We start from the raw sequence: 27824 nt of genomic DNA, 5'->3' as shown, positions 1-27824 counted from the left end.
ACAGGGGGCACCAGGGGGGACAGCGTGGGGCAGGGTGAGCACAGTGACTGCGGGCAGGAGATGGTACAGGGTGCAGGGGGTGCCTGGGGGCACAGGTATGGGGTGCAGGGGGTACCTGGGTGCAGGGGGTACCTGGCTGCACAGGTATGGGGTGCAGGGAATATCCCAGTGCACAGGTACGGGGTACAGGGGATACCCCAGTGCACAGGTCCGGGGTGCAGGGGTGTACAGGTGAGCTCTGTGAGCACACAGGTGTGCAGGGATGCACGAGTACATGGATAAATGGATCTACAGGTACCCGGATGTGTGACACACGGGCACCTGGGTGCTCAGGCGCAGAGTGTTGGGGTGCACTGAGCCCTGCTGTCCTCACCCAGGGCAGCCTCTCAGCTGTTTTGGGGTGCACTGACCCCCCCTGTTCCCTCCAGGGCAGTCCCTCAGCTGTTTCGGGCTCCTTCCTCCCTGGCTCACGTGTGCAGCGAGTGACTGTGCCCAGACCTGCCAGGCACATCTTGCAAAATCGTTCCCGTTCGGGCACTTGGGGCTCTGCCAGCGAGGCCCTGGCAGCAAATGGGGCTGGCTGGGCAGCCAGGAGGGCAGCGCTGGGCTCAGACTCTGCCCGGACCCAGACGTGACCCGGGCCTGCCCGGGTGACATTGATTAATTAATTGCTTCTGGACTCAGTTAAGGGGATTCACAGGAACGGAGGGGGTGTAATGCCCTAAGCAGCTTTTCCAACCCACAAGGGGCTCGTTGGGCCCTAATTGGCTTGGGACAGCTTAGGCAGGACCCAGGACATTAATCACCCCGGGATCCTTCCCAATTAACCCTGCAGAGCCCATTACAGGGATGGATCTCCCTCTGCTTGGCTTCGCAGGGCTCTGAGCACTGGGTGGCCCTGGCTTCTCCCAAAAATGCCCCTGGGGTGGCTTTGCAATGGTTGGGGAGACAGCAGGGCCTGTGACAGGGCTCCCGGGCATGGGGGGCACTTCCAGCCCTGCAGCCTGAGGAGGAAAGGGAGCCATGGCACAGAACAGGGAACAGAGAGGCGCAACAGCTCTTGTGTCACTGTCACACCAAGCCAGAGCACAACCAAGGGCCAGAGGGGCTGTACTGATTTTTTCTGGATGCCAAGCAGTAAACCATAGAGTCCCAGAACTGTTTGTTTTGGAAGGACCTCAGAGCCCATCCAGTGCCACCCTGCCATGGCAGGGACACCTCAAACTGTCCCGGGCTGCTCCCAGCCTGTCCAGCCTGGCCTTGGGCACTGCCAGGGATCCAGGGGCAGCCACAGCTGCTCTGGGCACCCTGTGCCAGGGCCTGCCCACCCTCACAGGCAACAATTCCCTCCTAATTATTAAACAGAAATTTCAGTAATTAATTGATTAATTCATGTAATTAAACATTACCCACCGCGCTCGCCCCGCCCCCTCAGCTGACCAATCACAGGGCGGTGTGCGTGTAGTGGGCGTGACCATGCGGTGGGCGTGACGCTGTGGGCGTGGCCTCGTTGAGAGAGGCGGGGGGGCGGAGCGCAGCCCTAAGATGGCGGCCGGGCGGCGGCGGCGGCGGCGCTGAGGTAACGCGGCTTCACCGGCCCGGCTCGGCCCGGTGCCGGCCCCTCGTCCTCGCGGGCCCCCGGGGGTTGGAGCGGGCGGGATCCGCGCTGCAGGTTGGGCGGGAGGGGCCCAGCGGGCAGGCATCATCCCCCGCCGTGGGGCGAGCGGTGCGCCGGTGCTTCCCTTCACAGGTGGGGGCCCGGTGCGGCCGCGCCGAGCGGGAGGGGTGCATTTATATTACCTATATTAATTCTCTATATCCTCTATATATTTATTCTATAATCGCCGCCGTTAACGCGGCGGGCGGCGCTGCCCGGCCCGGTGTCCGCTCTGCCGGGCCGGCCCCGGGGCCCCGCAGCACCGCGGGCCGGAGCGGGGCCGGGGGCGGCCCCGGGGCTCGGGAACAACTCCCGGTACAGGGGACGGTTTGTGCCCGCTCGGAACCCGCTGTGCCCGTGCTGGAGGAACGCGGCGCAGTGTTTGCCCCGGAGCTCCTGCCCTTGTTGGCCCATGGATCTCGGTACCGATGGGAATTTACAGCTCCTGCCCTTGTTGGCCCATGGATCTCGGTACCGATGGGAATTTACAGCTCCTGCCCTTGTTGGCCCCTCGGGTCTCGGTGTTCCGGCTCTGCTCTGGAGCTCCAGCCCTGCTGCAGGTGCAGCCCCGGCCCTTCCCGCCTTCCTCACACACGGCACATCTCGGTTCAAATCCTTACTGCCGATGTCCCTCACACAGCTTTGCTGAAAGGTTAAAATATCTCTCTAGCATTGCCTGAGACTGATGATACCTTTTTTCTCTCTCTTTTTCTTTTTTTTTTTTTTTTTTTCTAAAAAAGAAAATATTGCCTAAAGCAGTGGAAATACTTGAAATCTTCCTACTAATAACAGGCTATTTCAATGTGGTCCTTATTGCCTGACATAAAGAGAATTGCCTTTATCACTGGCTGTCTTAAAGCTATTGTAGTTCTGATCTATCAGTGTGATTTTATTTATTTATTTTACTTTTGGTTTTGTGTTTCATTCTGTTTGACCAGTGATCCTTGGCTAGTCAAGCTCTTATTTTTTTTTATTTTATTTTATTGCTGTCTCTAGTCAGTGTCCCGTTTTGGTTTGGTTGTGTGAAGGTGGTGCTGGTGTTTGGTTTGTAATCTTGTAGGGCAGCGTGCAGGGAGGCTCATAAATCTGCAGCAGGGTTTGGTGGCTTTTTTTTTTTTCCCTCCTTTTTTTTGTGTGTGTGTGTGTCTCTTGTTTTACTTTCAGAGCAATAACTTAACTTTTGTCCTTGCTCTGTTGAGCAAAAGTGAAAGTTAGATGCTGGGCGCAAACTTCTGCAATCAGTTATCCTTTTTAACCTTTCATAGCTGTTGATTCCTCATGCAGAGGAGGCTTGGTGAAAAATCAATCACCTCAAAAGATAAACGGGGAGCGATTGAAGCTTTCTCTTCTCTGAGTTAAACAATCATAACAGAAACGTTTGCTCCTGCAGCCACCTCCAGAAAAAGGCAGTTTTAATTAAAATTACAGCCCACCCAGGGCCTTCAGCCGGGACCTGCTGTGCTCTCCAGGCTGGATGGGGAGCATGCCAGCCTGCTGTTATTCCTGCAGATGCTCACGGAAGACGCTGAGGCAGAGGAGCAGGGGCGCTCTCCATAGCCCTGTCTCGGCACCATCCCAGTCTAGGTTTGAATTGTTGCCACCTTGAACACGCCGGGCTGTATTTGAAATTGTAACAAAAAGATGTAATTTCGCTCTCACCTGGTCCCTGGCAGGCAGGTGCAGGTTTATGGAGGAGCTTCTGGAACGTTCTGAACCCCCGTTAGCGGTGGGGTCTGGGCAGGCCAGCCCCTAGGGGGGGAAATACAGCCCGGCTCCTGTGCCTAAGCTTTAGCTGTGTGGGTTTCTCCCCCTTCCCCAGAACCTTTGCTCCTGAAGATGGTGAGTAGCCAGCCTAAGTACGATCTAATTCGGGAGGTTGGTCGTGGCAGTTATGGTGTGGTGTACGAAGCGCTCGTCAGGAGGACCTGTGCCCGCGTGGCCGTCAAAAAGATCCGGTGCCACGCTCCCGAGAACGTGGAACTGGCTCTGCGCGAGTTCTGGGCCCTTAGCAGTATCAAGAGCCAGCACCCCAACGTCATTCACCTGGAGGAGTGCATCTTGCAGAAAGATGGCATGGTGCAGAAGATGGCCCATGGCTCCAGCTCCTCCCTGTATCTGCAGGTACACGAGGCCGAGGGGACGGGGTGGAAGGAACTGGTGATGCTGAGCTGGGGGGAAGGAAGGAGGGGTGTGAGGCATCCTCAGCTAGGCCAGGGGATTGGCTGCATTGCTTGTCCCCGGAATGTAACAGAGATTTGTAAAAGAACCTGAGCAATCCCCTGGACCTTGGGTTTGAAGCTGGAGTCCGTGGCTCCAGCTCCTCCCTGTGTCTGCAGGTACACGAGGCCGAGGGGATGGGGTGGAAGGAATTGGTGACAGTGACAGTGAGCTGGGGGGAAGGAGGTGGAGCAGCCCCGGGGTTTGAGCCACGCTCAGCTAGGCCAGGGGATTGGCTGCACTGCTTGTCCCCAGAATGTAATAGAGAGCTTTAGAAACAAACTGAGCAATCCCCTGGATCTGGGGTTTGAAGCTGGAGTCCCATGGCTCCAGCTCCTCCCTGTGTCTGCAGGTACACGAGGCCGAGGGGACGGGGTGGAAGCCATGGGTGATGCTGAGCTGGGGGGAAGGAAGGAGGGGTTTGAGGCATCCTCAGCTAGGCCAGGGGATTGGCTGCATTGCTAACACCCAGAATGTAATAGAGAGCTTTAAAAAAAAACTCAGCAATCACCTGGATCTTGTGTTTGAAGCTGTGCTGCTCTGAAAGACCCCAGAATTTGTGTTTAATGCAAATCTGCTTTGATAAGTTGAGGAAGCCCTGCAGGTGAAGCCCAGGGGAGGTGCAGGCTGTGGAGCTCTTGGCAGGTGCAGGTTAAAGAGCACTCCTGTCCTGGGACAGAGCTTGGAGGAATTCCATCCTGGGTGCCTTGGAAATCAGTGTCTTGATTTATAGGAAGCCAGTGCTTAAAAAAATTCTTTCAGAAACAAGCATCAATTGTAGCACATAATGAGCTGGCTTTATTTTTTTAATAAATAACTGTTAATCTCTTCAAAGAGTATAAATTAGGGAACACATATCACTCTGAAAGTGTCCTTGAAGTCTGCAGATGTGTATGTTTGAAGAATAAGTAGCTCTGGAAAGACATTGGAAGACAATGATTTGTCAAGAAGCAGCCCTAAGTGTAAATCACCCCCGGGCAGAAATCAGTGTTCCTGGTTTAGGAAGCCACAGCCTGCTCGGTGTTTGCTGTGTCCTCCCTGGTCAGCTGTTCTTATTTCAGTTTTCATTGCCACCCTGCCGTGCCAGAACCAGGATCCCTGGCTGTGCCAGCTCCCCGTGGCCCGGGAGCTGCTCCTGCCTTGTTTTCAGGGAAGGATTGGGCTAAACCAGCACTGGCCAGCTCAGGAGCCAGAGCCTTACCTTCCTGGTTTGCCGAGCTGCCAGGGAGGGCAGATGTGCAGGGAGGAGCTTTGAAGGCGCCGGGGTGGAGCTGAAGGTGGGGAGAGCTCCCAGCTCTGGCTGGGACGGTGGTGCTGGGGTGCAGCTGGCGCGGGGCTCGGGCCTGCCAGGTGCAAACAGCACGGATTTTGTTTTGCTGCTGCAGGAGGGAGGGCGAAGGGCAGAGCTGAGCTGCTGCCAGGGTCACTCTGGAGCAGCCTGGGCTGAGCCAGGGGCAGTCAGAGCCCCTCTGCTCTCCAGAGGATGGCACGGAGCTGAGGAGCCTGGGGAAGAGCTCTGGGCAGATTCCCAGCGCCAGCTGAACCAAATCTGTAGAGTTTGAGTCCTCAGTCTGCACTGTCTGCTGTGCTTTGCCACTGGCACAGATGTGAGGGGTGGATTTTGTTGTCTTGGCTCTCACAATATCTGCAAGTGCAGCTCCTGTGACTCTGTGTTGGTGCTCTCTTGGCAGGGGAGACTCCCTGCTCTCCTGAGATACTTTAATCTCACAGTTCCTGACTACAAACCCTAAAGAAGGCAATTTTTAGCCCTAAAATAGATTTACTCTCTAAAGAAGATAGCTGTAAACTGCTACCATTTTTTTCTCTTGAAAAGGTCACTTTTTAAAAGCATTTCAAAATTCCTCTCTAGATATTAACACACCCCTTCATTTTTGAAAGCCAGTTTGATTTAGCATCCATTGGTTTACTACTAACAGAAATAATTGCAGGATTTTCCTTCCAGAGCCACCTCAGAGGAGCTGCAGAGGCAAATGCAGTTGTGTAAACAGGATTAGTAAAATGATTGCAGGTTTTGCTTTGCTTTCTGTGTGGAACAGCTGTAAGAACTGGCTGTTCCTGAAAATACTCTGTGGATAATGATGGTGGGAAGGGTGTTCCGTGCTCAGCTGTGCCTGCAGATCAGTGCTCTCCTGAGTTCAGGATCCTGTGGTAACTTGCTGGAATTCATGGATGTGTCAGGAATGGAGAGCAGGCTTTAAGAATCTCTCCTGGATAAATACAGCAGTGCGGAGTCACTTGTGAGACTTTGTTTATCCCGAAAAGCTGTTGGCAAAGTGGGTGGGACAGGCTTTGTCAGGGTGGGACACTGTCCAGCTGGGACAGATGGGAGGGCAATGGCCACTGGGTATCTTTAAAAACTGTTATCAGGGTCGAGCTCTGCTTCTGGGCAGGAGCCGGAGCTTGATACGCTCCACACGAGAGAAGATAAGGAAGCTGGCAAATACATTGTGATTTTGTTTTTTTTCTCTTTTGCATAAAAACATTTGCATCATGTTTTCTTTCCCCCTTGCAGTACCTTGCTCTCTGGATTGTTGAGAGGAGGGTCAAACAGAGTGGTCTGGGTTGGAAGGGATCTTATAAACCCCATCTCATTCCTGTGGGCAGGGACACCTTCCACTGTCCCAGGCTGCTCCAGCCTGGCCTTGGGCACTTGCAGGGGTCCAGGGGCAGGCACAGCTTCTGTGGGCAGCCTGTGCCCTCACCAGCCCCTCAGGGAACAATTCCTTCTGTGTAACTAACCCAAATTTCCCCTCTCTGTGAGGATCCTGATTTCATGCATTTTTCCATCGACTCCTTTCCTTCCCACCATCACCAGGTCCTCACATCACCTCTTCCCCTCGTTGCAGCTCGTGGAAACCTCATTAAAAGGAGAAATAGCCTTTGACCCCAGAAGTGCTTACTACCTGTGGTTCGTGATGGATTTCTGCGACGGCGGCGACATGAACGAGTACCTGCTGTCCCGCAAGCCCAGCCGCAAGACCAACACCAGCTTCATGCTGCAGCTCAGCAGCGCCCTGGCCTTCCTGCACAAGAACCAGATCATCCACCGCGACCTCAAGCCCGACAACATCCTCATCTCGCAGGGCCGCGCGCCCGCCGAGCCCACGCTGAAGGTGGCGGATTTCGGGCTGAGCAAGGTGTGCTCGGCCTCGGGCCACAGCGCCGAGGAGCCCGTCAACGTCAACAAGTGCTTCCTGTCCACCGCCTGCGGCACCGACTTCTACATGGCCCCCGAGGTCTGGGAGGGCCACTACACGGCCAAGGCCGACATCTTCGCCCTGGGCATCATCATCTGGGCCATGCTGGAGAGGATCACCTTCGTGGACACCGAGACCAAGAAGGAGCTGCTGGGCAGCTACGTCAGGCAGGGCACGGCCATCGTGCCCGTGGGCGAGGCGCTGCTGGAGAACCCCAAGATGGAGCTGCTCATCCCCGTCAAGAAGAAGTCCATGAACGCCAGGATGAAGCAGCTGATCAAGGAGATGCTGGCGGCCAACCCGCAGGACCGGCCCGACGCCTTCGAGCTGGAGCTGAGACTGGTGAACATCGCCTTCAAGGACAGCAGCTGGGACACGTGAGGGGCTGAGCCCCGGCTCACCTGCAGGGGGTGCTCAGCCCCTCGCTCGCTGGAGATTCCCGGCAGGAATGTGGAGTTGGCCGCGGTCTGAAATCCCGGGTGAGGCTGAGGGTGTTCCTCGGGCTGCGCTGGCACGGGGATGTGGCAGGAGCCAACACTACTTGATTTCCAGCACTCTGTCACGGAGTGTCTCACACATTCCAGTTTCCTATGGCAGTATTAGGAACTCTCATGGAAAAAAAAAAAAAAGAAGAAAAAAAAAAAAAGGTTTGCATGCTGGCAGTGCAAATCTTGAGACTTTGTGATGTAGTCTGTGTATATATTTATGTATATGAGTGACTGGGAGTGTGTGGCACTTAAATTATTTGCTGTGGGTCTGGATGATTGGGGTCTGCTAGAAATCTGGGTGAAGGAAGTGAGTGAGAAAATCTCCTTCTTCCCCAGGCCTGAATGACTTCATTATTTATTTTTGTTATCTAATTTCAAAGACTTGACTTTGTAAACAAAAAAAGCAATGCAAGGGGATCAGCTGCTTTCCAAGTGCTAACATGGCTGGTCTTGGCACTTAGAGCTTAACGAGCTCGTCACTGAGGGAGTCAAATGAGAAATGTACAGTCAGGTGCTGGCAGGGGGGCTGGCTCACTGATCACTTGATTTGGCTTTTATTAATCAATTAATTAATCTGCCTTTTCTCAGCACGCTCTCTGCCCTGGTGTCCATACTCCCACAGCACCTTGAGGATTTATCACAGCAGAGCTGTGTGCCCTCAGTCTGTGGAAACGTGGATGAGGGAATCCAGCAGCACCTTCTCAAAATCCTTCTAAACGTGGTGGCAGCAGTTTTCCCACCAGCTGAATCCAGCCAATAACCCAATGGTCATGGCCTTTCCTCTGTGGCCCTGCCCCAGACCCAGTGGGATGAGGGGACAGAGGTGGCTCTGTCCCTGCTCACACCTGCCGGCAGAGAGCTCAGGTACGGGAAGGGCGGCAGCCTGAGCTGGTTTTGTGTTTCATTTTTCCTCCTTTTAAAGAAGTGATCTTTATTTGCAGGCAGAGATGGGAGGAGGGGGTTTGGAGCAGGGGGAGCTGCTGGTGCCCAGCTCTGCTGCTGCTGGGGCAGGTTCCACTGGGGCCCTGGCACTGCAGGGCTGGCAGCAGCTCTGTCCCAGCACAGCACTTTGGGGCAGGGCTGGCCTCTCCCATCCACTCTGACCTTTTGGGAAAAAGCAGCATCTTAACATTGCCTTTCAAGCTGCAGGAAAGGCTGGTTTTCTTTACAAAATTGAATTTGATTCCCCCCCCCCCCCACCCAAATCTTACCTGGAAATGGCTGTAAGTATTTCCTTGTACAATTTGCTTTTTGAAATCCGTTCCCTCTTGGTGTTGGGACAGCAGTTCTGGGCACTCAGTGTTTATTTTCGGAGTGCAAATAAACAAAATGTTATTTTTTGGTTTTCCAAAAGCAAAGGATTCTGATTCCACCCAACTTCTGAGGCTCTACAGGCCGCAGGTGGCTCTTACCTGGTGCTGTGTGAGCTGGTGGCTGTCCCCAGCTGGCCTTAGTTTGTAACTCTTGTTATTTCCTTTCACTTCATCCTTTTAGGGAGTGATCCTCAGACAAACACACTTTGCTTGTGCCAACTCTGCCTCCCAGTTCCCACATCTCAGCAGGGTGAGAAAAGGGGGTTTGTAATTCACATTAAACTTGGGAGCTTTTTAAAAACAAAGGGGTGAGCATCCCCCTCCCTTACCCAGCCAGAATAACAGAACCAGAATTAGCACTGCTCCCCTCTGAGGTGCTCTGTGAATCACCTGGGTCCCCTCTGCAGGCTCCACTGCCTGCAGGGCAGAAATCAGGGGCTGGCACAGGGAAGTTTTGGGGTTTTTGACTCCCAAAGTGTTTCTTTGCACTGATTGCCACTTTATAGGTTGGGGGTACCTGAAATCCCTCTCATGGTGCTTATCCTCGCCGTTGGGTGACACTGGTAGTCCTCGAGCTCTGTGTTCTCTTTGATTTTTGTTGTCTGAGGTCTTTTGTTTTGAGAAAATAAATCAAGTTGTTGTAGCAGCTGCGGGGCCGTTCACCAGCCTGACGTGAAGTCAAGACACTTTTCAGCACTTGGGAAAGATTTTTGGTTTTTTTCCATGTTTTTCTTTGAAAACTGTAAAATATATTTTATGGAGAATTTATAATGAGGAAAATTATTGTGTAATTTATTAAGTTCATGACTGTTTTTGAAATAAAACCTTGAATTTCGATGAGGTTTTAGGACTTGATGGGGAAGTGCTCTCAATGAGTGCAGTGTCAGTGCTGCCCTCCAGGGACAGCGTCCTGCTGTTCCCACACGCCCTGAGAAGCCTTGGGAGCGGAGGTGAGGAAACGTCATTACTTACCCATGGCAGGAAGGCGTGGCCCTCATTTGCATGTTTTAATTAGCAGCGCTCTGGACAGAGGGACCTGCGGACTGGAAATGCCGTGAGTTGGGTTTCTCTTGGAATTTCTTACACCCACAGGAAACCCAGCCCTGTGCCCCGTGGGTTCCTGTGCCAGGAATTCCCACCTGCAATGGGCACGTGCCCACCTGGCTGGAGCCTTGTGCTTGGGTCAGTGCAGTTTGGGCTTAGATTCGTTTTTTTGGGGGGGTTAAAGACCTGTAGTAAAGGAAAAAGTCCCACTTTTGGGTTGGTTTTAAGAGTGGTGATTTTTAAATAGAGACTCAAGCTGAATTCCTTCCCCAGAAAAATGAAGAAAAGTAAACCTGAGATTATATATATATATATATACACATTATATATATATCCACACACACACATATATGTATATATAATATATATTATATATATACTGTACTTCAAATATATTTAGCCCCTCGGGAGGGCGGGGAAGCCTGCAGGGAAATGCCCTGGTGCAGAAATGAGATATAATTAAAGCTCGTTGGGCTGGGAGAGCCCAGCCCCAGAGGTTCGGGCCCCAGCCTGCCCCTCCCCGTTCCCAGGGCTGGGACTTGCTGTGTTGGTGCTTTTGCTTTGTTTTGGTCCAACCAGAGCCCGGTTTTGGTTTGTTTTGGTCCAACCAGAGCTTCCCTGGGGCTCTGTGGGCGAGGCAGAGCCCTTGGGAGCTTGCTCAGCTTCTCCCCTCCTTGGGGCACAACCAGCCCGGGGTTTTGGGGCTCTCCCCTTTCTCACAGCCCCTGGGACATCCCTGGCTCCTGGTTTGGGTCCCTCCAGGTGCTTTGGGGACAGTAGGGACTGGCCCAGGGCAGCCAGTGAGGACATTCACACACCAGCCTCAGTGGGCTGGGTGCTGCTGCCAGGGGCAGCCAAGGAAATCTCTGTGCTGCAGCCCGGTAAGGGCACAGGGATGTGCCTGGGATGCCACAAACCACCCCGAGTGCCTGAGCTGCTGCAGGTGCTGCTCAGGAGCTCTGGAAGGGTTTGGAGAAATCTGAAACCCCATTTTTAGGAGCAGGGAGGTGTCAAGTGACCACTGCTGGAAGAGGAGCTGAGCCTGGGCTGTTCTTGTTCGTTCCAGAGGCTCCTTCACCCTCAGGTTTGGGATGGAACCAGATAAAACCTAAAACCCTTTGCAGCAGTGCTGGGCTCAGGCCTCCATCCTGACCCTGGGCTGGTTCCCTCAGCCCCGGGATCTCCTCCTGTCCCTGTCCTGGCCCTGTCCTGGCTGTCCCTGTGTCCCAGCCCTGCCCTGCCGCGGCTTTGGAGCCTTTTGGGGTTGGAGCAGCCCCGGGGGCGCTCCCGTCCCGCCCTGCCCCGGCACGCTCGGCTGGGGCGCTGCTCTCAGGTTTATTCGTGCCCCTTTGAACCCTGGAGGTTTTTAAACTCGTCGGACGAGCCTCCCACGCCCGTGGCGTTCGCCTTTCCCCGGAGGGATCCAGGGGCAGATCCCAGAGCTGCCGAGGGTTTCTCCATCCCTTGGCCCGATCCTGTTCCCTGTCCTCCACCGCATTTGCTGCAGTGCAGCTCCCCGAGTGCTGCCTGCCGTGCTGCTCTCCAGGTTTATTACAGAGCTGGTCTGTCCCTTCCTCGCTGTCACTGGGGCTTTTTTCCAGCCCGCGGAGCTCAAACAAGGCCTGGCCCCTCTCACCCTGCCCAGGTTCCATCTCAGCCCCCGTTTTCCCGCACAGGAGTCCTGGCCCCAGCCCCTTCCTGCCCCGCTGTCATCGGCCGGGAAGGTGCCGGGCACAGCCCCAGGCCCCGTTCCCGGCAGCTCCTCAGGAAGGAACTGGGGTGGGGACGGAGAGCTCGGGACAGAGCCCCCCTCGTGCCGGGCTGAGCCCCCTCGTGCCTGAGCCCCCTCGGTCGCTGTGATCAGCCCGGCTGCGCCCCAGCTCTGCCCCAAGCCAGGGGGTGCAGGGGGCTCGGGCTCCTCTCCGAGGGCCCGGGAGCCCAGCCCGGGGGGCAGCGGCTCCTTCCTTGCCCTCTGCTCCAGTGCCACGTTCGCAGCCCCCCGGGCTGGAGCTGGGCATGGAGGGGGCCGGGATTGTCCCTGTGGGAGCACTCGGCCCTCGGGAAGGGAAGAGGGCAGTGGTAAAAATAACCCCTGGGCCAGCTCCAGCCCATTGTGGCTTCCTGCGATTTACAGCCCTTCCCGGGGGGAAGAGGCAGGAACGGCCGGCTCGGGGCTGGCTTTGACCCTTTCACCGCCAGGACCTTTCCTCCTCCTCCCCACCTGGGTGGGATCCTGGGGAGGGGACTGAGGTGGGCTCCAGCTCCTGAGCTGCCCCCACACCCTGGGGTGGGTGTAGAAGGAGGAGCTGCTGGAGTGGACGCGGCTTCCCTGCCCCATTCCTGACCTGCCCTGTGCAGAGGGACAGAGACTGGAGGCAAAAATCGCTGCTGCAGATCCCGAAAGGCCGGCGGGGTTCCCGTAAGGAAGCGGAGGGAGGAGAGGAGCAGAGGCGAGCTGGAGCTGCGGGAGGAGAGGGGTTAATGCTGGCCAGGGTCAGCACGGGTGGGCTCCTGCCGCGGGGCTGGGCTGGCACGGGTTAATGGGTGGCTCTTCCTCTTCCTCATCCTCTCTATATGAGGCTGCTCCCGGCTCTGGGCTCAGTTTGCCGCAGGAGCTGCGTGAGACTGGAGCATCCCATCCCTGCATCCCATCCCTGCATCCCTGCGAGGGCTCAGGTGAGTGAGAGCATCTCCCACCTGCCTGGCACGGGTCCTGGCACGGGTCCGGGCCGCGGGGCTGGGCTGGGGAGGGTGAGGGTCCCAGCCCGGGAGCACAGGGCCAAACACGCCGCGTGCCTCAGTTTCCCCGTGTGTATTCGGCCTGGGTGCGGTGTGGAGCCCGTGGGCTGCGTGTGGAGCTGCGTGGCTGAGGCTCCCTGGGCTGTTTGCTCCCGTGAGCTCTGCTCGGCCCGGCCCCGTGTCCCTGCTGTCCCCCAGGGCTGGTTCCGTGTCCCTGCTGTCCCCCAGGGCTGGTTCTGTGTCCCTGCTGTCCCCCAGGGCTGGTTCCGTGTCCCTCCTGTCCCCCAGGGCTGGTTCCGTGTCCCTGCTGTCCCCCAGGGCCGGTTCCGTGCCCTCCGCACACGGAGGAAGGCGAATCTTCCCTCCCAGCTCAGCCCGGCTGTGGGGGGCACGGCTCGGGGACCCCCCGGCCCCGGGGCAGCGCTCGGCTTTGTTCCGCCGCTCGGGAAGACAAGGCGGCGGCCGGCTCCGGTATTTTTTCCTGTTGGAAGCCGCTCCTGGGATGCGGCCGAAGCCGGCGGATGCTCGGCGCTTCTCCCTTCCTGCCCGGGGCTGTTCCTGCCCGCGCTGCCAGGACTCGCTGTCCGTGTGGCATTGAGGGGACCCTCAGCTCTGCTTCAGCCCCATCCTCCTCCTCCTCACCGCTGCACTCTCGGGCTGACCCTGACTCTCCTCTCTCCCAGATCCAGGAGCCGAGCGGAGCCCCAGGAGCTTCCTGAGCGGCCCCACCAGCCCTGCCCGGCCGCTCCGCAGGGCGCAGAGCGATCGGCAGAGATCAGCAGCGATAGGCAGAGATCAGCAGCGATAGGCAGAGATCAGCAGCGCCGTTCCGGGGCCATGGTGCCCTTGGGCAGCTCCACTCTCGCCGTGTGCGCCTCCAGCAACCTGCGCCTCATGGCCCCGGGCCGCGGCTCGCCGCTGGCCTGGCTGAACCGGGGCCCCGAGTGCCCGGGGGGCAGCGGGGGCCGCAGGGCCAGCGCCGTGGAGCGCCTGGAGGCCGACAAGGCCAAGTACGTGAAGTCGCAGCAGGTGATCAGCCGGCGGCAGGAGCCGGCGCTGCGGGGCTCGCCGCGCCTCTCCCCGCACGGGCGGCGCCGCCTGGCCCGGGGGCAGTGCGGGGAGCTGGGCCCGGAGCTGCCGTGCCCCCCGTCCCCGGTGTCCCGCCGCAGCGGCAGCCGCCGCCTGCTCAGACCCGACTCGCTCATCATCTACCGGCAGAAACGGGACTGCCTGGGCGGCGACAAGGAGAACGCCAAGGGCTCGGGGCTGGTGCGGCGCCTCTTCCAGGGACCCCTGAGGGCCAGCCCGCCCAGCTCGCCCCCCGCCCGCAGCCCCGAGACCCCCATGCTGTGGGCGCCCGCCGAGAAGGAGGAGGCGCGGACACCGGGAGGGGACGGCAGCGGTGACAGCGGCGGTGACAGCGGCGGCATCCCGGCCGTGCCCGCGGAGCAGCCGCCCGGTGCCCCCGGGAAGGAGCCGCTGGCTCTGCGCGTGTCGCTGCCGCTGTCGGAGCAGGAGCGCTTCTTCAACTACTGCGGGCTGGACCGGGCGCTGGTGGAGCTGCTGGGCCGGGAGCGCTTCGGGCCCGCGGGCTGGGACAGCGGCTCGGCCCGGGCCGGCTCCGGCGAGTCCGAGCCCGGGCGGGCCTCGGGGGGCAGCGAGGGGGACGCGGGGCCGGGCGAGGAGGAGCCGGACGCCCGGGCGGGCTCCGCCGTCTCGGTGGTGGAGCGCAACGCCCGCGTCATCAAGTGGCTCTACGGCTGCCAGAGAGCCTGGGCGGCTGCCAGGGAGTCCACGGTGTGAGCGGGACAGCCCGGCCGGGACCGGGACACCCGCGGGGCTCCCGCTGGCCGGACCGGGCCCCGAGCCCCCGCGGGATGTGGCCCAGGGGCTGGGGGCACCCATGGCCCCGGTGGCACCCCTGGCCCCGGTGGCACCCATGGCCTTGGTGACACCTCTGGCCCCGGTGCCGTGGGGATGCTGCGGGCTGGGAGAGCTGCCAGGTGCACAGGCTGAGTGTGGTGGGGGCACCTGAGGGCAGGTGAGGAAGGGCCATCCCCGGGGCCTCAGGGCTGGCAGGCTGCTGTCCCCCTGCTGTCCCGCTGCTGTCCCCCACCTTCTCCCTGTCCCCAGCCCAGGAGGGTGGCACAGGCCCGCAGCCCCCACTGACCACCCAAATCCTGCTCCAGCTGCAGGGTGGGCGTGGGCAGAGCCTGAGCCCCCTCCCGTGGGCAGTGCCACCCCTCAGCCCCTCCTCCCCAGAACAGGCGCTGCTGGGGCCAGAGCTGCCCTCAATAAATCTGTTTGGGGTTTTTTCTAGCCTGGCATGTGTGTGTGGCTGTGGGGGATGCCCCAGGGCTGGGGGGCAGCTCCCCCTCCCCACCCTCGGGGCTGAGCTGCTTCAATGGGGCTGTTGGGGGGCGAGGGAAGGAAAGTAGCAGGCAGAGCTCAGGGAAAAAGGGAATTTTGGGGTCTTTGGTGCAGCTGCGACACCCAAACCCAGGGCAGAGCCCTCGGGCACGGGCGGGGCGCTACCCACCTGCAATGGGGGCCGCAAATAACTTGTGGCGAGTCCGGCTGCTGCACCCTCCTCTAGTTGCCCTTGGGGGCGGTTTTATTGCGGATTTCGGCCAGTTTGCCGGCCAGGAAGCCCCAGTGGAAGGCCCCTTCCTCCGGCTCCCGCAGGTCGCTGCCGTCGTCACCCGGCGGCTCCCCCGGGCTCTCGTCCGGCTCCGGGGGCGGCCCCGCCTTGTCCGGCCCCGCCGCCTGCTGCCACTTGGTAGCGAAGAGATCCCAAAACCCGGGGGCCTTCTCGCTGTGGGGCGGCTCGGGCGGCTCGGCGGCCAGAGGGCTGGGGGGAGAGAGCGGGGACAGAAATGTCGGGGCAGGGACCCGGGACCTCCCCCCAGCCCACCGTGCCCCGTCCGTGCCCGCTGTCCCCCCGCGGGTGCGGGCCGGGCAGGGGGATGCTGGTGATGGGGTGTGGGGGGCTCGGATGCGGGTTCTGGGGTCCCCCCCAGCGATCTGTAACTCACTGGTCCGGGCAGGGCTCCGGGCTGAGCAGCTGGTGCTCGTCCTCGCGGGTGAAGAGGGACGAAAGCGTCCGCCAGCCGCGGGCCCCGACCCCCTGCACCTGCGGGGGGGCAGCGCCGGGGTCACCGGGAGCTCCGGCCGCCGGTGTCCCCCCCCGCCCCGCTGCCCCAGCCCCTCCTCACCTTCCGGGCCAGCTGGGACACGGGGCTGGCTCCCTCCTCCAGCAGCGCGGGGGGCTCGGCCGTCTCCATCAGCTCGGGCGGCTCTCCCTGCAATGAAGCCCCCGGTGAGGGCGCGGCTGCGGGCGGGCGGGCGGGGGGGGACAGGGAGGTTGGGCGGCCCCTTTTGGGGACCCCACAGCGTACCTCGTCCTGCAGGGCCCCGTCGGGGCGCGGCGCCCCCAGGGTCTGCAGCACCTTGGCCTTGTAGAGCCGCCAGAAGCCCTGGGCCATGGCGAGGGGCTCGGCGGGGCCGCAGCCGGCGGCAGCCGCGGGCAGCGGGGCGGGCCGGACGGGCGATCCGGTGGCTTCATTAAAGTTTCAGCGGCCACTTGCTCCGCACAAAAGGAATCTGAGCCCGGGCCGAGCCGGGGGCAGCGCGGGGGCGGCTCCTCCGGTCACCCCCAAATCCCATCCCGAGCCCCCCGCCCCAGCCCCCCGCTGCCCCTCGCCCACTTGGGACCCCCAGGGCTGGGACACCCGCCCATGGTGCAGAGGAGGCGCCGGAGCTCCGCGCCCCCCCCGCCGCGGGACCCCATCTATAATTGATCACGGGGGAAACACGATCGGCGGCGGGACACGGCGGGACACGCTGAGCCCTGCCCCGCTCATGGCAGCGGTGACCGGGGCAGCGCGGGGGCACGGGGGACACGGCGGCAGAGCGGGCACGGTGGCAGCGGAGCTGGGGCGGCGCCGGGACCGTCCCGGGACCGTCCCGGGACGGGGGACACCGGGCTGGGGGCGGGGCCTGGCGGCTCTGGGCGTGGCTTCACTCGGATGGGCGCGGCCATCAACAGCGCTCTCAACGTGTGGGCGGGGCGAGCGGCTGTGGGGGCGTGTCCCGCAGCCCCGCGCCTGCGCAGTGCGGCGCAGCGGGGCGTGCGGCCGCCATGTCGCCGCGGAACGGGCGGCGCACCGGGGCGCACCGCGCGCACTCGCTCGCCCGGCAGCTCAAGACCAAGCGGCGCCGGCGCGACCTGGACGAGATCCACGCGGACCTGAAGCCCGAGAACGCCGCGCGGCTGCTGCGGCAGGAGATCGACCCCGACCTGCCCGGCTGCGCGCAGTTCTACTGCCTGCACTGCGCGTGCGTGCGGCGGGGAACCGGGGGGATACCGGGGGGATACTGGGGCTCGGGAGTATCCGGGGGGATCCCGGGGGGTCCCGGGTTCCCGGGGGAGGTGCGGGAGTTGTCCCGGTCCCTGAGGTTCCTGGGTTGGGGTCCCGGGAGAGTCCCTGGAGGGGGCGATCAGGCTCTGGGGGTCCCTGTCCCCTGGAGGGGCTGCTCAGACCCTGGCGGTCCCTGTCCCCTCGGAGGTTGGTTCCGGGGGTCCCTGTCCCCCTCTAACCCCTGGGGGAGCATCTTGTCCTGGTCTCAGGGTGACCCCAGGCCCGTGCAGGGCTGTGGTGGGACCCTGGCCCCTCGGCAGGACCCCCCCCAGCCCCCCTGCAGTCTCGGGGTCCCCCTGACCCCCATCCTTTCCCACCCCAGGCGTTACTTCGTGGACCTGAACAGCATGAAGGAGCACTTCAGATCCAAGGTGCACAAGAAGAGGTGAGGGCTGGGGGCAGACCCAAATTCCCCGGGGTGAGGGGGTGGCAGGGGCAGCTCTGGGCAGGTGCAATCTCACCCCTGTGTGCCCCCAGGCTGAAGCAGCTGCGAGAGGCTCCGTACACGCAGGAGGAGGCTGAGCGTGCTGCTGGGATGGGCTCCTACGTCCCCCCAAAGAAGGTGGAGGTGCAGACCCAGCCCCTGGAGGAGGTCACCGAGATGGAGACGTCGGGCTGAGCGCAGGGACGGGGCGCTGGGAGCCTGAGTGGCTCTGTAAGGACGCCTTTGTCCTCAGCTTTGTGACAAAAACGTGTCCCAGCTCTGCCAGCCAAATCCACCCTGCTCCTCCCACAGCCCCCCTGCCCAGGGCACTGATGAGGAGCAGGAGCCAGCAGGAGCCTGGGTGCCCTCCCCGAGCGTCCTCCTTCTCCAGGAAGGGACACATTCATTCCTTGTTCTCTGAGTGCTGCTGGGACTGCACGCTTGTCTGCCTGCTTTTGGAGCAGGTTCTGCTCTGTCCATGGCTCAGAGGTTATTCCAGTGATGCACCCATTAAAATATGTAAACTGACAGTGTGGCAGCGTTGAGTGTGAGGGTGACAGTCCCCACAAGGGGTGAGGGGACACCTCAGTGTTGTTCTCTTCCCCATTACCCAAAGGTGCCCGGGCCAGGAGCCTCGTCCTGGAACTCTTGCCTGGCAGGGTGGTAAAAGTCCCTCTGCCCTGGCAGCTTTTTGTGGGGAATGTGAGCTTGAGTCACCTCTGCATGGAGCACTTGGGTTTGCAGCTGGTTTGGCCTTTGAGAGGGCAGCGCTGGTGTCCCCTTGGTGAGGACACTTTGAGGTTCCTGACCCCAAAAACTCAACTCCTGCAAGTGATTTCATGCTCCTGGCGGGCTGCAAGGTGATCAGCCTCCCTGCCTGGCATCTGCCACGGTGCCCCGGAGGGGACACTGAGCGGCAATGCCACCGAATTCCTGACAATTGCCACCGAATTCCTGCAGAGTTCGTGTCCCCGTTCAGTTCATCCCTCCTGCCCAGCTGGGGACTGGGAACGTGCTGGGAATGCAGACAGAGCAGTGACAGAGCAGTGACACGGCCGTGCTGGGGCACACAGAGCAGTGACAGAGCAGTGACACGGCCGTGCTGGGGCACACAGAGCAGTGACAGAGCAGTGACACGGCTGTGCTGGGGCACACAGAGCAGTGACACGGCTGTGCTGGCTAAGGAAGGGTTTATTTCCACGCAGCCTGCCCGGATTTGTCCCCGAGGCTCCGGGGGAGGGAGGGAGGGAGAGCCAGAGCTCTGCGGGGGCTGGGGAGACTGTGGGATGCGCCCGCCCAGGGACAGGGGAGGGGATGTGCCCAGGGACACGGATGTGGTGTCCCTGCCCAGGGTCACGTCACCGCCCCTGTCCCCCCTGCCCGTTATCTAACGCGGCGCTGGCCTCATTCCTGCGGTTCCCATGGGGACAGAGGGGCTCTGTGGCCACCACCGGGGTCCCCAGCCCCCTCTGCTCCCGCGGGGGATGGGGATGGATGCAGCTCCCGGCTCTGCCGTCCCTCTGTCTGTCCGTCCAGCCTCTGCTCTGGTGCTCTGATCCCGCTGTCCCTCCGTGGCTCGGGCCGGGCTGCGCCGGCAGCTCCAGAGCTGGGAGCGGCGTCTCCGTTCTGCATCCCGGCTGCCCAAGGCGGGGACAGGCGGGGACAGGCGGGGACCGGCGTGTCCCCCATGCCCAGGGCACCCATGGCAGTGGGAAGGGCTGGATGTGGCGCAGGTCAGCTGCAGAGCTGGGGCGGGTGGAGGGGACCCCAGCAAGCACCGCCGGGGACCGTCCCCAGGGCCTGAACACACACGGGGACTGTCCCCAGGGCCCCAACACCCCCGGGACCCGTCCCCAGGGCCCCCCAGCCCCTCGTCACGGCTCCGGGGGGGCCTTGCCAGGGTCAGCCATTCTCCGGGCGCTGTAGAGGGACAGGCAGAGCCCGGCGGCCGCCAGCAGCAGGGCCAGGGGGGTCAGCAGCCGCCCCCCCGGCTCAGCCTCACGTCCCGCTGCCAGCTGCATCTGTGGGGACACAGAGGGCACAGGGGAGCTCGAGAATACCCCAAACCCCCGGGTGCACGGGCCCGGGGCTGTGCCCTGAACGGCCCCATCACACTGGGGGTATAAAGGCGATGGGAACAGCTTTGTGCACCTCTGGCCGTCTCAGGGGGGGTTTTAGGGTGCCCCCTGCAGCACTTGTGGGCCCCCATCGGCAGCATCGTCACCGCCAGTGTGGAGCCGGGCTGGAGCTGGGCACGGCTGCCATGGCAGGCCTGGTGGGCAGCGAGGGCAGCAGCACCTGGGGCTCCCCGCGGCTCCGCCGGCCCTGCTCGCCCCTTACCTGCAGCAGTCTGAAGTAGCCCGGGGTCAGGCGGCGGGGGCGGATGATCATGGCGAGCGGCACCGGGCCCGTGGGAGCAGCGGGGCTGGGCTGGGACCCCCCGGTCCCGGCGGGGGCTCCGTGCGTGCCGGCGGCCCCGGGCAGGGCGCGGAGCAGCCGCTGTCAGCCGCGATCAGCGCCCGCTGCTCCCCGGAGCGGACACGGCGGGCGGGGGGGCCAGCCCAGCCCAGCCCGGATCTGGGGGGGCTGAGGGGCTGGGCTTAACCACGGACGAGCCCCTCTGCAGGCCGGAACGGGGCTGCCTCAGTTTCCCCACCTGTAAAGGGATGTGAATTATGATGTGGGTGGGGGGTGACACCCCAAAAACTCCAGGGCTGAGCAGGGGCTTCCCTCCGGTTCTGCTGGGGGTCTCTGTGGCCTAACTTTGCACCCACAGGGCTGCTGGGGGGTCCCACTGGTGTCACAGGGCTCCTGTGGTGTCCCACTGGTGTCACAAGCGCTGTGGGGCCTCAGCCCTGGCTGGGGGTGACACCGGCTGCCATTTCCCGGGGTTCCAGCGGCCGTGTGTCACCGCCCGGGCTGTGACTCACTGCGGCCTCGCCCCACGGCAGCGTCCGGGGCAGGCGGGCCCGGCTCTGAGCGGCACCGGGGAGCGCCAATGGGGCTGCGGCTGCCGGCGCAGGTGAGACCGCGCCCGGCGCAGGTGAGAGCCGCGCCCGCCCCGCCGCCGTTCCGGTCCCCGCCGCCGTTCCTGCCCCGCCACTCCTGCCCCGCCGTTCCTGCCCCGCCGCCGTTCCTGCCCCGCCGCCGCTCCTGCCCCGCCGCCCCCATGGAGCCCCCGCGCTCCTGGGGCCCCGCACAAGCGGCCGCCTGGCTCCGAGGTGAGTCCCGGCTGTCCTCGGGCTCTGGGGTGGGGTGTCCCCAGCCTGGGGACATGGGGCAGGGGGTGGCGGTGCTTCCCGTTCCTGTTCTCCTGCCCGGAGGGGCATTCCCGGGTGGGGTCCGGCCGTTCCCACCCTTTCGGCCGAGGCCGGGTGAGCTCGGTGCATGGAGAGGACCCTGGCAGCAACCAGGGGTCACCCCTGGGGTCACCCGGCCTGGGGACACTGCCAGGGGGCACTGCCAGGGGACACTGCCAGGGGGCACTGCCAGGCTGGTCTGTGCAGGGCTGGACGCGGCGGTGCAGGGGTACCCGTTCGAGGCCTGGGGGCTCTCGGGGCCCGAGCTGCTGGGGCTGGAGCCGGGGCTCCTGGAGGCTCTGGGCGTGCAGCCCGTGGGACACCAGGAGCTGCTGCTGGAGGCCGTGGAGCAGCTCCGGAACCTGGTGAGTGCTGGGATCCCAGGGAGGAGCAGGGGCACGTGGGGGTCCCCTGGGCTGAAGGACGAGGATGTGGGGTCACCCCGGGCTGGGTGGAAGGGGGCAGATGGAAGTGGGGACACAGGGACACCCTGACTCGGTGGAGAGGGGTTCTGAGCTGGGCAGAGGGAAGGACATGGGGACACCGTGGGCTGGGTGAAGGTGACACCCCAAATGCCACCCTGCCTGTCCAGCCCCTGTCCCCCCTGTCCCCCCAGGACACAGGGCTGGCGAGCACCAGCCTGCGGACGCTGACGGAGAGGCTGCAGGAGCTGGCACAGGGCATCCAGAGCCTGGTGCAGGGGGGGCTGTGGGCAGGGGATGCCCCCCAGCCGCCCTCCCTCACCCTCCTGGCCCGAGTCATCGACCTGGTCGGGGCTGCCAAGGAACTCTTCTCCTGGCTCAACAGGTCTGGGGCAGGTGGGGGCACCGCTGGCTGCTGGGTGCCCCCGCTCTGGGGCTGAGCTCTCTCTTCCCCCCAGGTACCTGTTCTCCACCCTCAATGACTTTTCTGCCAGCCGGGACATCATCCTGCTGTGTGCCCAGCTGGCAGAGACGCTGCAGGCGGTGAGTGCCTGCTCTCCTGAGCCCAGGGCTCTGCTGAGGGGACATGGGGTGCAGGGGGCTCCCCACAGGGACTCCCCAGCTGGGATGGAGCCACCCCGTGGTGCTCACCCCCCATCCTGTCCCCCAGGACCTCCCTGCGGCCCAGAGGAGCAGCGGGATCCTGCAGATTGTGAGTGCTGGGTGAGGAGGGGGTGGCAGGCCCGGGGGGCTGCCTGGGCCCCCCTCACCCTCGCTGTCACCCCCAGTGCCAGCACATCGAGGGCATCTGTGAGAGCATCGTGGGCTGCAGCCCCCCGGCGCTGCTGGACCGCAGGGCTGTGCTGCAGAGCGTGGGGCTGGCGCTGCTCCCCGGCCCACAGGGCAGCCCCCCAGCGTCCCCCAGCACCCCAGCACTGCCCCTCAGCCTGTGGCAGAGCCCCCCAGCGTCCCCCAGCACGCCAGCGCTGCCCCCCAGCCAACGGAGCAGCCCCCCAGGATTCCCTGACACCCCAACACCGCCCTGTGGTGTTCTGGGGAGCCCCCAGGCCCTGCTCAGGGCCCGGCTGGTGAGTGCCCTGCACCCCAGGGCTCCCCTCTGCTTCGGGACCCCCTGCTCAAACCCCACCTTGGCCCCCAGGGCTTTGAGATCACCTCCACCAGCTCCTGCCTGCACTTCGTGTCTGCCACCACCCCAGAGGTGAGTGAGGGGCCCTGTCCCCCCCTGCCCCTCAGTCACCCCCTTTTATGGCATCCAGATTAGGGCCCTGATCCCTGACCCAGAGCAGGGGGGGCTGCCTGTGGCTGAGCCCGTGCAGCTCATCCCACGAGTGAGCACAGCCTGGGCATGGGGAGCCCCCTCTGCACCCCAGTCCCAGCAGCAGCTCCGGGGGCGCTGTGCAGTCGGGTTAAGGGTTAAACCCCCCTGGTTCTCCCTGGCTGGGAGAGATCCTGAGTGGGATTAGCCTGGCAGGGAGGGAACAGGAGTGGGCACCCCACTGTCCCCTCTCATTCCCAGGCCCTGGCTGCCCACGGGGGCCACATCCTGCCCGGGGATGAGATCGTGCAGGTCAACGAGCAGGTGGTGGTGAGTGGGGACAGGGCTCCAGGGCTCCCTGCTGGGCCTGGCAGGGAGGGCTCGGGGAGTTCAGGGGCTCGGGTGGGGGATGCAGGAGTTATGAACAGCAACAAGCAGGAACCATGGCTGGGAAAGGGACAAAGGAGCCATTGCCAGGAGGATCTGGGGGATGTGGGATCTGTGGCTGGGGTGGGTTTGGGGGATGAAGCACCCCGGGGCCAGGGTGGTGGCCCAGAGCTCACCCGGCATTTGCAGGTGGGTTGGACACCGGTCAGCCTGGCGAGGAAGCTGCTGGAGAAGGGGAACAGGGTGACTTTGGTGCTGAAGAAGATCCCCCTCGACCTGCCCGGCTCACCCCCCTCTCCCAGGCAGCAGGTGAGTGATCCCAGTGCTCCCAGTCCAGCTCCAGTGCTGCACTGGGCTATGCTGGGAATCAGGCAGAGATGCTCAGAGCGGGGCATCTCCCATCACCCTGGGGATTCCTAAAGCTCTGGGCTCCATGGTGGGATGGGGCTGGCACTGATGCTCCATCCACAGCCCCCAGGAGCATTTTTGGATGCTGCAGATTCCCCTGGTACCAGGAGTGGCGAGAGCCCAGGCAGCCCCGTGTCCTTGAGCTCCAGGTGAGCCCCATCCTGACACCCCAACACCCCCAGCCTGGCCAGCAAGGAGATGTTTGGGTGCAGCCAGGGCCCTTTTTAGGGGGAGAGGTGCCAGCAGTGCAGCAGCTGCCTGTGAGCAGCCCGGGACGCTGACAGGAGCCTTAAGGAATGACAAAAAGGAGAGTTTGTAACTCATTCACTTGGTAACGTTTCAGTGGGGCTAGAACTATATTTAGCCATGACCCTTCTCCCCTCCCGGAATGGAAAGGCGTGCGGAGAGCCGGCGGCAGCGCGGGCAGCAGCCGAGCCGGGCAGGGCAGCCTGCTGGAACGGGGCTGGAACCGGGCTGGAACGGGGCTGGAACGGGGCTGGAAACGGGTTGGAACTGGGCCGGAACCGGGTTGGAACCGGGTTGGAACTGGGCAGGAACCGGGTTGGAATGGGGCTGGAACCGGGCTGGAACGGGGTTGGAATGGGGCTGGAACCGGGTTGGAACTGGGCCGGAACCGGGTTGGAATGGGGCTGGAACCGGGCTGGAACGGGGTTGGAATGGGGCTGGAACCGGGTTGGAACTGGGCCGGAACCGGGCTGGAAACGGGCTGGAACCGGGCCGGAACCGGGCTGGAGCTGGAACCAGGCTGGAGCCGGGCTGGAGCTGAGCTGGAGCTCTGCCACCGCGCCCCCTCCAGCCCCTTCCCGGGCAGGCAGCGCCGTGGGTGCCCCGGCCCGAGGTGGATTAGGGACCCCGGCGGCGCCCCCGGAGCTCTGGGGCTCAGGGGTCCCCTTTTCCTCCCAGCGTCGCGGCCGACTTGGACTCGGGAGCAGAGTCTGTCCCGGACCCCGTCACTGACGAGGAGCAGGAAGAGGCCGAGCGGGATCTGAGGCTGCCCGGGGCAGCTGTGGAGGAGCTGCCGGGCCCGGCTGGGCAGGGTAGGATGGAGCGGGGGTGGCCGGGGATGGAGCAGCTCCCCCGGGACACGAGGCTGCAGCCCCGCTCGCTGTTCACAGGCGCTGCAGAGGAGCTGTGGGACAGTGGCAGCGCCCTGGGCACCCCCCTGGACACCCCCCTGGGCACCCCTGCTGTCCCTGAACTCTCTGGCACAGAGCGGAGCCCCAGGGCAGCAGGGGCAGCAGAGCCCGGCCCTGCAGAGGTGAGAGCTGGGGGTCTCAGGGGCTCCCCTTGAGCCCCTGCTGTGGGTGTGTGAATTGGGGTCCCTGCGGGGGTCCCTATGGCTGCGGTGCTGCTGCTGGGGGGGGCTCAGCAAACACTGCCCTGCACTGTCACTAAAATCTCCCCTGTCTCCCCACCCAGGGCAGCCCCAGCACGGGACGGAGACCTAAAGGTGAGCAGAGCTAAAGGTGAGCAGAGCCCTGCCAGGCTGGGCTGGTGGGGCTGGGGGCTGTCCTGGGGGTCTCTGCTCCCCCTGCCCTGCCCGGGGATCTCTGCTCCCCCTGCCCTGCCCTGCCCGGGGGTCTCTGCTCCCCCTGCCCTGACCCCGGGCCCTGGTGCAGGCGTGGCCACCCGGCTGAGCCGCCGGCGGGTGTCGTGCCGGGACCTGGGCCGGGCGGATTGTGACGGGTGGCTCCTCAAGAAGAAGGAGCACGTGGGATTCATGGCCCAGAAGTGGAAGCGCTGCTGGGTGGTGCTCAAGGGCCACACGCTCTACTGGTACAGCCACCCCAACGTGAGTGGGGGCACGGGGTGGCCCTGGGCAGCTGGCATCTCCTGGGGCGGTGCCCACAGGGCTCTCCCTGTCCCCGCAGGATGAGAGGGCTGCAGGACTCATCAATGTGGCCACCTACAACCTGGAGAGCACCAGGGAGCAGAAGAAGAAATAGTGAGTGGGGTGTGTCCTGCTGGGAACCACCTGCGTGTCCCCATGGGGCTGCTGAGGTCCCCACACTCTGAGCAAGGCCTGCACTGTATTCCTGGGGTTATCTGGGACTGTAGCTGGGCTGGTGGCTCCCCTGTGTCCCCAGAGCAGCACAGCAGCCACCCCCCTGTCCCCAGCGTGTTCCAGCTGTGCCACCAGACGTACAAACCCTTTGTGTTTGCTGCTGAAACCCTGGCTGACCTGAGCATGTGAGTAACAGAGCCAAGGGCCAGCACTGGCCCCAGCGCCCCGGGCTGGCCAGGAGCCCCCTGGCCCTGCTGGCCCTGCTGTCCCTCCCCAGGTGGGTCAGTCACCTGGTGACAGCCAAGACAAAGCACACACTGGCCCAGCAGGCAGTCCCAGACAAGGAGGAAGGTGAGGAGGCCACCCCGGGCTGGGGTCGGTGGGAGGGGTCCCCATGGGGTAGGGGCACTTGGAGGATGCGGGGGGATGTGACAAACGCTCCCCGAGGGGTGGCTGGGGTGATTCTCAGCCCTGGGAGGGGATTTCTGTCTGCTCCCGTGGCCTCCAGACTGCTACAGTGAGACAGAAGCTGAGGACCCCGACGATGAGGCCCCCAGGCACGGATCTGACTCGGTGAGTGGCCCTGGGGGACACCCTGGGACAGAGGGACAGAGTTCCTTGTGTCACCTGCTGCCCATCTCTCCCCCAGGCAAGGAAGAGGCTGCAGAACACCCAGGAGAAGGCACAGCTCTCCCCAGGCAGCAGCCCCCAGGGCAGCCCCCGGCCCTGCTCCCCCTTGGGTAGGTGCAGGGGGGGACATCTGACCCCCTGTCACCTTGTGTCCCTCCTTCCCTCCCTTCTGGGTGTGCTGGGGGAACTCCAGCTGGGGTGCGTTTGGCTGTGAACCATCTCGGGATGAAGGAGCCTGCAGGAAAGATGGAGAGGGATTTTTTATGAGGGCACAGAGTGGCAGGGCAAAGGGGGATGGATTTAAAATAAAAATATTAGGTTTAGGTTTGTTTAGAAGGAGTTGGTTTGGATTGGTTTAGGAGGAGCTGGTTTAGATTGGTTTAGAAGGAGCTGGTTTAGATTGGTTCAGGAGTTGGTTTGGATTGGTTCAGGAGGAGTTGGTTTAGAAGGAGCTCGTTTAGATTGGTTCAGAAGGAGTTGGTTTGGATTGGTTTAGGATGAGCTGGTTTAGATTGGTTTAGAAGGACAATCTTTCCTGTGTGAGTGGGCAGGCCCTGGCACAGGGTGCCCTGGACCCCTGGCAGCGCCCAAGGCCAGGCTGGATGGAGCTCGGAGCACCTTGGGACAGTCTGAGGTGTCCCTGCCATGGCAGTATGGAACAAGATGATCTTTAAGGTCCCTTCCGAGCCAAACCACTCCACGACCCCACTCCTCCGGGGCACCGCGGGGTCCGGGCGCTGCCCTCCTGCTGCATTGCCCTGTCCTGCGCAGAGCCCGGCGGGGAGGAGGACCTGGCGAGCCTGGCGCGGTGCCTGCGGCAGGGCGGGGTGTCCCTGACGGGGCAGCGGCGGGTCCTGACACAGGAGCAGTGCCGAAAGTCCTTCCTGCGGCGCAACAGGAACCCGCACATCAACGAGCGGGTGCACGCCGTGCGGGCCCTGCAGAGCACGCTCAAGGTGCGGCCCCGAGCCCCCCGAGCCCCCCAAGCCCCCTGCCCACGGCTGGCCCCCCAAAACGTGCGGTGTCGCTCCGGGCAGGCGAAGCTGGCGGAGCTGCAGGCGCTGGAGCAGCTGCTGGGAGAGGCGGCGCTCACCTCGGACACCTTCAGGCGCTGGAAGGAGGAGCACCAGGAGCTGTACCAGGAGCTGCGGGAGGGCTGGGCAGGGCAGCAGGGCCAGGGCGGTGCTGGAGGGCAGCACAGCCCCCAGGGAGAGGCGGCTGAGCCCTGACACCCACCGGCCCTGCCCTGGCTCGGTGCCCAGCACGGTGGGTCTGAACACGTTCTGGAAGGCTCAGCCCCCAGAGGATCCATCTAATTCCTTAATTTTAAGTGACAGTCTTAATTTTTCCTTGCCTGCAGCTCGGCAAGGAGGGGATTTTGAGCGCCCGCTGTGGCGCTGCCAGCCGGCCCAGCCATGGGCTCTTCTGCTGTAAATAAACGTGTGGACAGGGCCTGGTCCTGCCGTGGTTTTTCTTGGCGCTGAAACCATCAAATCATGGCATTGTATAGGCTGGAAGAGACCTCCGAGATCATCGCGTCCAGCTGTAAACCTGGCATTGCCGCGTTCACCACTAAACCAAGCGCCATATCCGCATGTTTTTGAACACTCCCAGGCATGGTGACTCAACCTTTGCCCCGGGCAGGCTGTGCCAGTGCCTGACCACCTTTTCCATGGAGAAATGCCTCCTGACGTCCAACCTCACCCGCCCCTGCTGCAGCCTGAGGCGGTTTCCTCTCGTCCTGTCGCTCTCCTGGCAGGCGATCCAGAGGCGCCCCCAATCCTCCATTTCCATTTCCCCGGGCTGAGCCCCCAGCACTCGCCCTACGGGTGCCGCCCGCGGCCACTCTTCGCCC

General features: G+C 62.8%; 5 protein-coding genes and 1 long non-coding RNA gene across 8 annotated transcripts; 4 read left to right on the top strand and 2 right to left on the bottom strand.

Moving 5' to 3' along the window:
* Positions 1–1463: 1463 nt before the first annotated feature.
* PDIK1L (PDLIM1 interacting kinase 1 like) lies at positions 1464–9733 on the top strand. Of its 3 annotated transcripts, none has more exons than XM_071453499.1 (3): positions 1464–1579; positions 2398–3778; positions 6742–9733. In XM_071453499.1, the coding sequence occupies exons 2-3, from the start codon at positions 3494–3496 to the stop codon at positions 7471–7473; spliced, it is 1017 nt and encodes a 338-aa protein (XP_071309600.1). In that variant the 5' UTR covers positions 1464–1579; positions 2398–3493; the 3' UTR covers positions 7474–9733. The 3 variants fall into 3 exon arrangements, with proteins under 3 accessions (XP_071309600.1, XP_071309602.1, XP_071309601.1); XM_071453501.1 differs by having other exon boundaries at positions 1500–1579; positions 3477–3778; XM_071453500.1 differs by lacking the exon at positions 1464–1579 and having other exon boundaries at positions 1657–3778.
* A 2482-nt stretch (positions 9734–12215) lies between these two features.
* Positions 12216–14986, top strand: FAM110D (family with sequence similarity 110 member D). Its single transcript, XM_071453032.1, has 2 exons — positions 12216–12613; positions 13360–14986. The coding sequence occupies exon 2, from the start codon at positions 13514–13516 to the stop codon at positions 14477–14479; it is 966 nt and encodes a 321-aa protein (XP_071309133.1). The 5' UTR covers positions 12216–12613; positions 13360–13513; the 3' UTR covers positions 14480–14986.
* Positions 14987–15268: 282 nt separating this feature from the next.
* Positions 15269–16317, bottom strand: CUNH1orf232 (chromosome unknown C1orf232 homolog). Its single transcript, XM_071453160.1, has 4 exons — positions 16075–16317; positions 15892–15978; positions 15712–15809; positions 15269–15527 (listed from the first exon to the last, which is right to left on the bottom strand). The coding sequence occupies exons 1-4, from the start codon at positions 16159–16161 to the stop codon at positions 15269–15271; spliced, it is 531 nt and encodes a 176-aa protein (XP_071309261.1). The 5' UTR covers positions 16162–16317.
* A 452-nt stretch (positions 16318–16769) lies between these two features.
* Positions 16770–18051, top strand: ZNF593 (zinc finger protein 593). Its single transcript, XM_071453161.1, has 3 exons — positions 16770–17014; positions 17420–17482; positions 17575–18051. The coding sequence occupies exons 1-3, from the start codon at positions 16818–16820 to the stop codon at positions 17714–17716; spliced, it is 402 nt and encodes a 133-aa protein (XP_071309262.1). The 5' UTR covers positions 16770–16817; the 3' UTR covers positions 17717–18051.
* Positions 18052–20690: 2639 nt separating this feature from the next.
* CNKSR1 (connector enhancer of kinase suppressor of Ras 1) lies at positions 20691–27776 on the top strand. The gene is made up of 21 exons (XM_071453159.1): positions 20691–20742; positions 21028–21185; positions 21437–21627; positions 21701–21785; positions 21913–21954; positions 22031–22330; positions 22402–22461; positions 22780–22848; positions 23095–23214; positions 23377–23462; positions 24238–24371; positions 24450–24592; positions 24754–24784; positions 24954–25126; positions 25206–25279; positions 25453–25524; positions 25617–25690; positions 25848–25912; positions 25989–26079; positions 26741–26925; positions 27007–27776. Exons 1-21 carry the CDS (start codon positions 20691–20693, stop codon positions 27196–27198), a joined length of 2397 nt encoding a protein of 798 aa, XP_071309260.1. The 3' UTR covers positions 27199–27776.
* On the bottom strand, positions 26211–26922 carry LOC139602924 (uncharacterized). The gene is made up of 2 exons (XR_011683524.1): positions 26497–26922; positions 26211–26359 (listed from the first exon to the last, which is right to left on the bottom strand). It is a non-coding gene; the product is annotated as an uncharacterized lncRNA (long non-coding RNA).
* Positions 27777–27824: the final 48 nt, after the last annotated feature.

This window comes from Agelaius tricolor, unplaced genomic scaffold (assembly GCF_023055355.1).
Source record: "Agelaius tricolor isolate 1412-34295 unplaced genomic scaffold, bAgeTri1.0.p SCAF_36, whole genome shotgun sequence".
In the NCBI taxonomy this organism is placed as follows: domain Eukaryota; kingdom Metazoa; phylum Chordata; class Aves; order Passeriformes; family Icteridae; genus Agelaius; species Agelaius tricolor.
The sequence above is the reverse complement of the archived record's forward strand: the minus strand, read 5'-3'. Positions and strand labels throughout refer to the sequence as shown.

Coding starts and splice junctions, on each gene's coding strand:
- CUNH1orf232 (XM_071453160.1), bottom strand. CDS start 16,161: ATGGCCCAGGGCTTCTGGCGGCTCTACAAGGCCAAGGTGCTGCAGACC. Junction 15,979..16,074: donor ACGGGGCCCTGCAGGACGAG/GTACGCTGTGGG, acceptor GCTTCATTGCAG/GGAGAGCCGCCCGAGCTGAT. Junction 15,810..15,891: donor TGTCCCAGCTGGCCCGGAAG/GTGAGGAGGGGC, acceptor GCCCCCCCGCAG/GTGCAGGGGGTCGGGGCCCG.
- PDIK1L (XM_071453499.1), top strand. CDS start 3,494: ATGGTGAGTAGCCAGCCTAAGTACGATCTAATTCGGGAGGTTGGTCGT. Junction 3,779..6,741: donor GCTCCTCCCTGTATCTGCAG/GTACACGAGGCC, acceptor CCCTCGTTGCAG/CTCGTGGAAACCTCATTAAA.
- ZNF593 (XM_071453161.1), top strand. CDS start 16,818: ATGTCGCCGCGGAACGGGCGGCGCACCGGGGCGCACCGCGCGCACTCG. Junction 17,015..17,419: donor TTCTACTGCCTGCACTGCGC/GTGCGTGCGGCG, acceptor TTCCCACCCCAG/GCGTTACTTCGTGGACCTGA. Junction 17,483..17,574: donor TCCAAGGTGCACAAGAAGAG/GTGAGGGCTGGG, acceptor GTGTGCCCCCAG/GCTGAAGCAGCTGCGAGAGG.
- FAM110D (XM_071453032.1), top strand. CDS start 13,514: ATGGTGCCCTTGGGCAGCTCCACTCTCGCCGTGTGCGCCTCCAGCAAC.
- CNKSR1 (XM_071453159.1), top strand. CDS start 20,691: ATGGAGCCCCCGCGCTCCTGGGGCCCCGCACAAGCGGCCGCCTGGCTC. Junction 21,955..22,030: donor GCAGCGGGATCCTGCAGATT/GTGAGTGCTGGG, acceptor TGTCACCCCCAG/TGCCAGCACATCGAGGGCAT. Junction 22,849..23,094: donor AGGTCAACGAGCAGGTGGTG/GTGAGTGGGGAC, acceptor CGGCATTTGCAG/GTGGGTTGGACACCGGTCAG.